At 55.2% G+C, this 10,065-nt stretch overlaps 7 protein-coding genes across 7 annotated transcripts, besides 7 other annotated features; all 7 read right to left on the reverse strand.

The window, feature by feature from the left end:
- Nucleotides 1-398: 398 nt before the first annotated feature.
- Nucleotides 399-424: a microsatellite.
- Nucleotides 425-438: 14 nt separating this feature from the next.
- Nucleotides 439-457: a microsatellite.
- Nucleotides 458-673: 216 nt separating this feature from the next.
- On the reverse strand, nt 674-3,262 carry TraAM80_07619 (uncharacterized protein; the record flags this gene model as incomplete). The annotated part of the gene is made up of 1 exon (XM_029384401.1): nt 674-3,262. One exon carries the CDS (start codon nt 3,260-3,262, stop codon nt 674-676), a length of 2,589 nt encoding a protein of 862 aa, XP_029235765.1.
- Nucleotides 3,263-3,493: 231 nt separating this feature from the next.
- Nucleotides 3,494-3,535: a sequence feature (A-rich).
- A 310-nt stretch (nt 3,536-3,845) lies between these two features.
- Nucleotides 3,846-3,864: a microsatellite.
- Nucleotides 3,865-3,881: 17 nt separating this feature from the next.
- Nucleotides 3,882-3,957: a sequence feature (GA-rich).
- Nucleotides 3,958-4,195: 238 nt separating this feature from the next.
- Nucleotides 4,196-4,984, reverse strand: TraAM80_07620 (Protein kinase domain; the record flags this gene model as incomplete). The annotated part of the gene is made up of 1 exon (XM_029384402.1): nt 4,196-4,984. One exon carries the CDS (start codon nt 4,982-4,984, stop codon nt 4,196-4,198), a length of 789 nt encoding a protein of 262 aa, XP_029235766.1.
- Nucleotides 4,985-5,281: 297 nt separating this feature from the next.
- TraAM80_07621 (protein kinase domain) lies at nt 5,282-5,710 on the reverse strand (the record flags this gene model as incomplete). Its single annotated transcript, XM_029384403.1, has 1 exon — nt 5,282-5,710. The coding sequence occupies one exon, from the start codon at nt 5,708-5,710 to the stop codon at nt 5,282-5,284; it is 429 nt and encodes a 142-aa protein (XP_029235767.1).
- A 96-nt stretch (nt 5,711-5,806) lies between these two features.
- Nucleotides 5,807-6,325, reverse strand: TraAM80_07622 (Protein kinase domain; the record flags this gene model as incomplete). Its single annotated transcript, XM_029384404.1, has 1 exon — nt 5,807-6,325. One exon carries the CDS (start codon nt 6,323-6,325, stop codon nt 5,807-5,809), a length of 519 nt encoding a protein of 172 aa, XP_029235768.1.
- Nucleotides 6,326-6,331: 6 nt separating this feature from the next.
- TraAM80_07623 (Protein kinase domain) lies at nt 6,332-6,787 on the reverse strand (the record flags this gene model as incomplete). Its single annotated transcript, XM_029384405.1, has 1 exon — nt 6,332-6,787. The coding sequence occupies one exon, from the start codon at nt 6,785-6,787 to the stop codon at nt 6,332-6,334; it is 456 nt and encodes a 151-aa protein (XP_029235769.1).
- A 194-nt stretch (nt 6,788-6,981) lies between these two features.
- Nucleotides 6,982-7,929, reverse strand: TraAM80_07624 (uncharacterized protein; the record flags this gene model as incomplete). The annotated part of the gene is made up of 1 exon (XM_029384406.1): nt 6,982-7,929. The coding sequence occupies one exon, from the start codon at nt 7,927-7,929 to the stop codon at nt 6,982-6,984; it is 948 nt and encodes a 315-aa protein (XP_029235770.1).
- Nucleotides 7,930-8,156: 227 nt separating this feature from the next.
- Nucleotides 8,157-8,173: a microsatellite.
- A 261-nt stretch (nt 8,174-8,434) lies between these two features.
- On the reverse strand, nt 8,435-9,067 carry TraAM80_07625 (uncharacterized protein; the record flags this gene model as incomplete). The annotated part of the gene is made up of 1 exon (XM_029384407.1): nt 8,435-9,067. One exon carries the CDS (start codon nt 9,065-9,067, stop codon nt 8,435-8,437), a length of 633 nt encoding a protein of 210 aa, XP_029235771.1.
- A 384-nt stretch (nt 9,068-9,451) lies between these two features.
- Nucleotides 9,452-9,510: a sequence feature (A-rich).
- Nucleotides 9,511-10,065: the final 555 nt, after the last annotated feature.

Here is a 10,065-nt window from a genome sequence, read left to right on the forward strand (position 1 = left end):
TTCCTCTTTTCTCCCTTTAGTACCATCTTGCTCAGTCTTTTCTTTCTCTTTAACAGGTTGACTGTTGCTGTCACCGCTTGACGGTGATTCTCCTTCTTGTGAGACTGGCACATTCCCCAGTGGAGTTCGTCCCTCCCGGCGTCGTACCGGAAACAGTCTCCCCCTCCTCCTGCACACTCGCCCGCAGTCCCTGCACAAACTCCGGCTTGCGGCCGCAGTACTGCCCCTCAATCTCCGCCTCCGTCATGCCTCTCGCGACCACCCTCAAGTCCCTCCAGTCACTTTCATTTCAGTAGTCGTGCCACGTGTAAACACCGCCAGCGGCGCAGCACAGCACAGCACGCAGAGTGCGCACACCAACAGCGCACGGCCAGCCATCCTCAATCTTGTCACTGCAGCACACACACACACACACACACGCACAGTCCAGCGAGGGGCAGAGAGAGAGAGAGAGAGAAACACACATCAGGAGTAGGAGTAGAGGCTCTGAAAGAAATATCAGGCCGCCTTGCGTAGCAACTCTTTCGGCTGGAGGGAGCGAAAATATTGGGTTTGGTGCAGCAAGAAACTCTTTTTTTTTGTGGGTGGTGCTTTGTTGTGGCAGCCGCAAAGGTCAAAAAAATAATGGTCATAACACTACAGCAGCAGCCGTAATGATGCTCCTCTGCCCTGTTTACTTTCTGTGTCTGCGAATGACGGCAAAGGAAGGCCTGCCGTGTGAGCAAAGCGTGTACTGTGCCACAGCCTGCAGTGCGTCGATGAGCTGCTCCACTGCAGCTGCATGGAGGGAGTCACCAAACATTACAGCACCGCGGCACGATCGTGTGATTAAAAATCTGAGGACTGCAGAGGGCAAAACTCGAGCACCAGCGTCCTGCCCTGTCCAATTGCCGTCCCGTGCGACTTCTGCCCCGCCTGCGGCAGACGGATGTCGCGGTGGAAGGACGGTGAGAAGCTCCTCCACGGTGATGCGGAGGTTCTCCATGGTGTCCAGGTGTAACGAATGCCCTTCAAGCAGAATATGAGGCCATTGCAGGACTGCGACGCAGTACCGCACCGCCTGGGTGTGGTTGGAGGTTGACGCCTTTGTACATCCACTCCCACCACATTGGGAGCTGCCGTGTGCAAAGCGCCATCCCCATGTCGCGAGGACGCTTTCGTAGGCCGTGACATCATGGCGAATATCATCTGGTATTGGGACGTGAAATGCGAGAGGTACAGTATGATGCTGCACGTACGACTCTGCAGTCGCCATGAAAAACTCCAACCGCAGCCGTTCATGAAGAGCATGCTGATCCACAATGTACAGTGCGGGTGGAAGCGGATACTGACGCTGCGGCTGCTTAGACGAACGCAGCAACAGCCCCGTGTTTGGCAAGGCACCGGATAAAACGGAGGGAGGAGATCTGTTGGCAGTAAAAAGAGAGTCTTCTGAACACGCGCCATTGTCGTTCATGTGAAGAAGTAAAAACTTGCGGTCCCATTGTGCAATGAAATGTTCCGCGCTAAAAGGGCAAGACGTTTTCTCCACAGTGTCCATTTCACTGGGGCTGGGCCACACAGACGGGGCAGCGTAGGCACGGGGTACAATGAACGCCGGGTCAAGCGTCAGCCGCATGGCAGCGCGCACTCGCGGGAGGGTGCTCCTACCACAGGAACTCCCAGCCCAACTTGGTGGGCAAAAAGGCGTTCGCCGTGGGCCGAATGACGCCGGGACGCCATCGACAAGGCCCGTTCTTGTTGCCCGCTGTACAGAAAAGAGGCGCTGGGTCAACGACGACACCCGCAGCCCCGCCGCCGCAACTTTGTGTCTTAGCAGCGCACCATCGGACGCCGTCAGGTCCCCCACCACGGCAAAGGGCGCTTCCTTACCTGGGGTATCGGCTGCCTCCTGTGGGGAGGCCACCCCGCGGCGGCCAATGCGCTCCGCGGAGCGAAACACCCTCCGCAGCGCGGCATCGTTGCTCTCCAGGAGCGACTCCGTCAGAAAGACAATGATAGGGCACAACGTGGTGAAGCTGCTCGCCACTTGGCGATACACCCGGTGCGACTCATCCACCACGTGGCACGCCGTGGATGCTGTGGACTTGGCGACCACAACGGCACCCAACACGGTGGTGGGGCGGCGGCTCAACCGTCCAGTTGCTCTCCGCGGCTCCCACGCCGGGAGGAGGAACAGGACAGCAAACCTGCCGGCGTCAACCACCACCTCGCGAAGACGCAACGACGTGGTGCCGTTGACGCCTTCCAACGACTCCGTGCACAGGCGGAGATGGGGAAAGAAGGCGAGAAGCACGTGATGCGCTGTGCGAAGACTATGTGTGTGAACACCCACATCGTCAAGATTTCCCGACTCCACTCGACGTCGCTTCGTCAACTGCACTTCCGCCTCGGCGCCCCGTTTCGGGAAGGAGTTATGAACGTAGAAGACCTCGGTGGTATCGCTGGCTGCCGCATTTTGGCACCCGCTGCAGCTCAGGTGCAGATACAATGAGGAGGAAGTCCCAACGTTTTTGTGCAAAGAAAGATACAGAGGTGCCAAAATGCATTCCACTGCCATGCGATACGCAGTCGACAGAAGGACCTGGCGTTCTGCGCGAAGGCGGTAGGATGTGTGACTTCCGCCTGCTGCAAAACGCTGCCGTACAGGCATACAGTAGAAAAGCCCACGAACCTCGCAGCGGAGGTGGAGAAGTAGTGAAGAGGAGTGGTACTCGTTTTTCTGCCGTGTCTCCTGCCGCAGCCGCTCCTGCAGCCTTGTGGTCAAGATGGAACAAACCACAGCCCAAGGCTCCTCTCCCGCTGCTATGTCAGTGCCTTGCCACTGCCTCTCGAAGAGTACCTCTAGGCTTTCTGGGGAGCAGGCTGTTTGCTGCATTCCACACCCGCGTCCCAGCGCCACCTCCACGGAAGCGCTCAGCCGCAGTTCTTGACTGACAGCAGTGAGATCTGACAGCCCCGCCGCCGCCCCGCTGCCTCCGGAGATGGACACGGCGGCCTCCGGCTCGGCGTGCGGCTGATACGCGCCTAGAAGGTCCACGGTGAAGCCTAATGCGAAGGGCGCCGCCACCACCCGGATCTCTCGTGTGGGTCTCGGCAGAAGCAGTGAGCGCAGCAGCATATACGCCACCTCCACTGCGACAGCAAAGCAGGGAATGTGATGTGCCGCGCGGACCCTGGCAGCGTCGCAGGGCTGAAGTAGCGCAACAGCCCTGTGGGGCCGCTCCCCCTGCGTGCTCTGCAGCGGGGATGCCATCGCCATTAATCGCCGTTTCTGCCGCTGTGTTAGCAGGCCGTGTTTGTGGGAGAGAGAGGAAGAGAAGGGATGGAGAAGAACAGACGAATGTCAAGAGAGACGAAAGGGATCGCGTGCGAAGCACACACAGACGCACATAGGTGAAAAAAAAAGTAGATAATAACAGTAACATTTATTTCTACCACTTGGTGGCTCAGACGTGTCGGGAACGCCCACCGCGCTTCCGCTACAAAGGGCAAAGAGAAAACAAAAAAACAAAAAATAATAATAATAAATAAATCAAACCAATCCTCACCAACGGCAAAGAAACACGGTACCAAAAAGAGTGGGGGTGGTGGGGCAGTAAAGGCGACCGTGCCATTGTTTTTGTCACTTCTCGGGGGCAGAGGTCCCAGTACTTGGGAGATACATGCAGACGTTCGTGCGCCGCCGTCCCTGGGGCATCGAAACACACGCACACATAAAAAAAAAAAAAAAGGTGCACATCAACACCAGAGAGAGAAAGATAGAATGACACACGCTTTCTAAGTGGGACTCTTTGCACATAGGATTGGGAAGAGTGGCACTTAGAGACCCCAAGTAGGAAAGCCACACACAGACACACACACTGAAATGGCAGAACTCCAAAAAAAGATATCAAAAGTTACAACAAAGTAGCAAAAAAGAAAAATAATAAAAAAAAGAAGCGAATAAAGAGAAAAGTGTACATAACAGTGATGACAATAATAGGCATCGCTCCATACATCACAAGGAGCCCCGCTTGGACGAGAAAAACGTGATAACATACAACAAACAACAACAAAGAGAAGCGAAGAGGGAGAACGAGTGTGTGAGTGCGTGAAAAAAATAGAAAAATAGACACACAACACCCACGTGCGCACACCCCTCCAGAATAATTTCGTTGCTCGCACCAACTCACATTTGCATAAATTTCCTTCCCTACCCCACCTGCTTTCCCCCATTCAATACAATTCCTTTTAGTATTCTTCTTTTTATAAATAAATATCTGTCTATATGTATTTTTCTTTTTGTTTCTGTTGTTGCAGGGGCTTCACACATAGCGAACTGCAGTTCTCCGCCCCGACTCCGTCCTCCAGGGGAGGCGGCAGTCTCAGCACTCCTCGAGAGACAAGATGGACACCTGAACATGCTCGATCGGGTGGCAAAAGTTTGCTGTGTACTCTTGCGGGCATTCCCCGCCGCCCTCTGTGGTGCCCGCAGAGGTCTGATAGAGACACGCAGCGGCGTCGCAAAGCGGCGCAGTGGTTGGACGGCAAGGCCCACATCCAACTGCGTCAAGGGCTGCAGCGCAGCCATTAATGACCCCGTGGCGCAGCGGTGGTGGGCACACACCTTCCCTGCAACTTCCAAAATTCCTGTGGCACCGCGTGTGAGTTCGTGCGTGCGCAGGTACAATGTTCCAATGCAGTACGTTGTCGGCAGTGACGTCGTCGCATCACCCTGCGCGACGTCACCCTTAAAGTACGACGCAATGTACGGGTGGCACTTGGCCTCGTCCGGTGTCAGGCGATCGGCCGGATCCCACGTTAGGCAGCCAAGAATAAAGTCCAACAGCAACAACAGCACCACCGTCGTCGCTCCAGCATTGGCTTCGCACACGGTTGCTGACACTGACGTAGTCGTTGGTGCCTCAGGTAGCCCACCACCGTTGTGTTTGTTTTCCATGTTTTCCTGCGACTGCCACTGCTGCAGCCGCCTCGGCATCATCGCATCCTCCTCCTTCTCCTGAAGATGAAGAAGCTGCAGGAGATTGCGAGCCTGTGAGGGAGACCGTTTTGCATCTCGTTCCACATCCACCTGTAGATAGGCGAAGAACGCCTGCAGCTGCCCACCAGCCGTTCCCCCCTCGGCGTCCGTAGAAGAGGTGCAGAGCTCCTGCAGCCTCTGAACTGTCTCCGTGGAGGGCGCCCCGAGCACGGCAACTTGTTGCTGAAGAAGCTCGCTGTCGGACTCAGCGCAAAACAGAGGAATCCCAGTGGCAAGCTCGTACGCAACGCAGCCAAGCTACCACATGTCGATAGCGGGGTCGTAACGAAGGCGCAAAACCACCTCCGGAGCACGACAGAAGGTGGTCTGCGTCCGCCAGAGACAAGAGTTGCCCACATAGGCCGCACCAAAACCAATGAGTGCTACACGCGAGGTGACCACATCAACATCCTCCACATCCGATTCCACTTCTGCAGGAGGCGCTGCGCCATACTTCGTCCAATTCTGCAATGAATATGCAGTCTTGACGAAATTCGGCACCAAAGAGTTTCTACACTCTTGCTCCTCGTCCACGCCTACGCCGTTCCGTGCCTTCTCCTCTAGAAACATTCGCAGCTCAAGTTCGGGGGAAAAGACAGCATCCTGCGGGCTTCGATCCACAAGGACCATGTTATCCAGCTTCAGGTCGGCGTGGGTTACGTTGACCTCCGCGAAGACCTGCAGCATCACCACCAGTTGGGCAGTTATGGCCTGTGTAAGTGCTGCGGGCAGCGGACGAAACAGGTTCACGCGGAGCAGAGTTTTTACATCCAGCCCAAATAACTAAATCGCAAGAACTTCATGTGAGCGGAACACCAGACGTTCCAACACCTGCGGAATCCACATCCGCGCCGCTGGCTTGCTCTGCCACAGCAGCTCCAACATCGCAGCCTCCCGCCTCAAGATGGCGGCGTGGCAGGAAATACTTTTTGCTATTTTAAGCGCACATTGCTGTGGCGTGGGCAGGGCCGCATGGTCAAGAGCTCGCACCACAACCCCGTACGTGCCGCAGCCAAGGACATCAATAAGCTCGAAGCGGTATCCTACGTGGTCTCCAGAGACGATGCGATAGTTATGTTCGCAATCATCAAAGTGCAGCAGAGAGGATTGCTGCTTCACTGGCGTTGCTTCGCTTGAGCCCATTGATGCTGGCGTCGCATCTTGAGCGTGTGCCCCACAGTAATACACACACGGAAACCCCAAGATTTCCTGCCTCTCGTACGCACTAAGATGGTTCCCGCAACATGCCAGAGCCTCCGCCGGGGTGATGGGCAGCTCGCTGCGTTGACGCGTCCAAAGCATACAACACTAGGAGGGCGGCATATGTTTTCCAAGCTGCCCCATCGAAGTTGACGTCCACACCTCCGTTTTTCCTCCCCGCCTCTCGCCTTTGGCGGGTGGCTGCTGCCCTTCGGGGATGGAATCCCTCCAAGTAAAAGAGACGGCATCATCGGCCAGTAGCCTCTTCCCGTCTTTGGTCTCCCGCACGGTAGACGCGGCAGTGAAGTTTGGATAAACGGTGTTGCACGGTATTCTATTCCCGTCGCTCTCGCCGCATATCAGCGCTGCGGGAGACGGTGTGAGACGCTGCACACCACCAGCGCCGGGCAGTACACCAGACGACGCCGAGGTGGCGAAACCTTGCCGTGACTCTGTGCAGCAGCGCTGAAACCCTGCCTGACCTAACTGCCCCCCGTCCTCCTTGGTGTTTCCCGCGGGTTGGTTGGAAGATCCGGAGGCATTCGATCCCGCCGAGTTCTCCATGCCTCCCTTGTTACCCACACTGATAGAGGAAACAAGAGAAAAAAGCAAAGCAACAACAACAACCAAAGGTGTCTTCTGCCCAGGCAGAGACACACACACAGAGAGAGAGAGAGAGACCCACAGACCCACACAGAACGACAGAGAAATAAAGAGAAGGAGAGGAAGTCACCAGCAGGTAGCATTGCACGCATGCACTATAGTTGACGCAGTAAGGCTCTGCGGCATGTCCTCCAGCACCGTAACAGCATTGTGCAAGCATGCCAAACGACAGGCAGCAGAAGCAGCAAACCGCCCACGAGTGACACCCCTTGGAGCAGCGAGACCTGCACTCCGGTGACCCGCATCTCGTCGACGGTTATAATATCAATGACGGTGAGTACTAACACAAAGGGCGACGTGAGCAGAAAAAGAATACCCTTTGGACTTCGGCGACTGAAGTTAGCCCCAAATCGTGCATGAAGGGCATGTCGATAGTCAAAGTCAGAAAGGTAGCGTGGGGGAAAGACGTAGTACGGCCGTGTACACGAGATCCAGCGGACGCCAAGGCGACGAAGGCGACAGTTGATACTTTCAGAGTCGTATCGTACAGTTTCGTCCTTGTTCTGCAGGGCACGCAATGCGGGGATGTGCTGCGACGTCTCGTGCCGCATGCGGTTCCGCTGGTCGCGCTCCCAGCGTGCCAGCTCCAGCGACACCCACCACGCGCTGTTTATCACCACAACGTAGGCAGCCACAAACACCGTAAAACATATCCCGAGTATAACGATAGACAAGTAGAACGGGGCCAATACCTCGCGCCGGTGCGAAATACGCACCTTCAACGCCTGCGAGGAGGCGGAGGAGGCAATTTCCTGCTCGTGCTCCAGACCGAGGAGCGGGGCGTAGTAGTGGCGTACCGTTCCCAGGTAGTTAAACAGGTACACGGTGAAAATGGCAAGCATCAGCTGCAGCGCCGTGAAGACCTCCAGGAAGACGTATCTAGAGTAAAAGCGAAACTCGCATGACTGTGCGTCCTGCGCGTGACCCACAGCCACATGCTTGAGACGAAACCGGGGCGCGTTTGAGTCTTCCACGAGAAAAGTAAAGGTATCAACCCCTGCGTCAGCCTCACAGGCCTCCCAACGAAACAGTGCACTCCCCATCCCCCCTGCTCCTGTTTACTCCGCGGAAAGATAGATGGACGGAGAGAAAAAACAAAACAATGTCTCGGGTCACACAGACATGTGGACAAACAATCATATATATATGGACGTTGCGACTACAAGTCTACACTGACAGCTTCAACTGATCCGTGCGCAAGGACAAACAAAACACAACAAAAACAATAACTTTATTGCATTTCCATTCGCTCCTTCCCTTCTCACTCCACGTGTGTGTGTGTGTGTGGGCGGCATTCAGGAGTCTCGCAGGCTTCTGCGTTTCTGCTGTCGCGCCTTTTCCTCCGTCTGCATCTCGCCAAAGTGGCGCTCCGCTACACCCTCGACTGATGGCTCCACAATATCCGCCTCACGGCAGGAGCCAGTGACAGAAAATGAGGGGTCCGCGCTGTCGCCACTGGACTACTGCTGGCGCCTTTTCCGTCGATCTCTAGCCACGTCCAGCTTTTTCTACAAGTTTTCTGCCTCATACTCGGCTTCCTCAACGCTGTCAAAGTGGCCAATGTGCTTTAAAATGCGGTGGAGCGGCATGTTGCACTCGTAATCCAGAGCCTTTTTTTGTCTCTGCCACATCTCCCGCCGCTCCTCCACGTCCACGCCCGTAAACTCCAGTCTGTATTCGTGTCCCTCTGCCGTGGCTAAAGCCCCGTGCATGCTGTGCGTCGGCGGGTAGTCCTGGATGCCAAAAAGCGCCCGCATAGGAGCAGTAATGGTTCACGAGAAGGCTCTTGCAGCTACTCATCACACTGATGCCAAGCCACACCGGTGCAAGTTGTGGTGGAAGTAAGTAGGATACAAAAGCGGGTCCGGCGCAACACTGACCCAGCAACGTCCCCGCCACGAGGACGACGCACGTGAGAGTCATATTCCGCTTCGCCTGCCGTACCCATGCATCCAGTCCGTCATTGAAGCCCAACACACAAACGCTCATGCGGGAGGGGGCAACAGCAGTGACCCCCACAAGCTCACCCAGCTGTTGGGCCGGAATGCACAAGCTATACCACGACCACGCTAGCGCAGCGATGTGAGGCAGCACCAGACGTAAGTTGTCCGTGTGGTTGCTGCGGAAGATGCGCTCCCGGTTGTTTTTCAGCTTTTGAGCGGCGACTCGCTTTTCTCCCATAATTGCACGGGGGTGATCGATGATAGCCTTATACTCCTGATGCGCCTCCTGCAGCTCAGACAGCGCACAGGCCACGCGGGTAAGGCATTAGTTGCCGTAAATCGTCGCCGGAAGAGACGCCATACGAAACACAGCGCCGCCAATAAACAACGCCAAGCAGATCACATACCTCAATACTGTTTGCGCTAAAAAGGAGCTCCACTGGCAAGAACAGTGGACAATGAACCAAACAGACAGGCCGGTATGCCACGCAGCACCGTCAAACGTACACAACAAAAAAATAATAATAAAGGCTATGATGTAAAGCTACATGCAACTACGGTGTGTGGGTGTGTGAAAGCGGGCAAAAACGTTTCTCTGTTTTTCCACCCTTCTCCCCTGAGGCAAACACACATACAAAAACAAAAGCAAACAAACAATACGGCAACAAATGAAACATACAACCCCACGCATGCAAATAAACACAGTAACTCCCCTCTCCCTTCCCTAAAGCAACAAAAAAAAGCTGAAATGGATTTCAGAGCTATATTTTCCACCACAACAACGCGCGCAATTGTTTACCGATCAAATTAATCCACTTCAGCTGTCAGCAACACACACAAGCGAGTGACTTCTACTTTACAAAGAAAAAGAACAACAACATCCTGTTTGCGTCATTGAAAAAGTTGTTATTTAGTTGCTTATGTGTGCGTGTAGGGGGGGGGGGAGAGGGGAGAGTCAGAGTACGAATCAATAAGGCGTTGGCTTTTCATGTGCGGTGGCCCGCGTCCAAAGGTGTCCTAAGCTTGCGTCTCATCACGGCGGCGGGGCAGCGTGGGCGCACTTGGGTAAAGGGGAAGCGATGGTTGCGTGTGTGGAGGAGGGTCAGAGTACGAATCAATAAGGCGTTGGCTTTTTCATGTGCGGTGGCCCGCGTCCAAAGGTGTCCTAAGCTTGCGTCTCATCACGGCGGCGGGGCAGCGTGGGCGCACTTGGGTAAAGGGGAAGCGATGGTTACG

This window comes from Trypanosoma rangeli, assembly GCF_003719475.1.
Source record: "Trypanosoma rangeli strain AM80 chromosome Unknown Tra_15.4_contig_00327, whole genome shotgun sequence".
In the NCBI taxonomy this organism is placed as follows: domain Eukaryota; phylum Euglenozoa; class Kinetoplastea; order Trypanosomatida; family Trypanosomatidae; genus Trypanosoma; species Trypanosoma rangeli.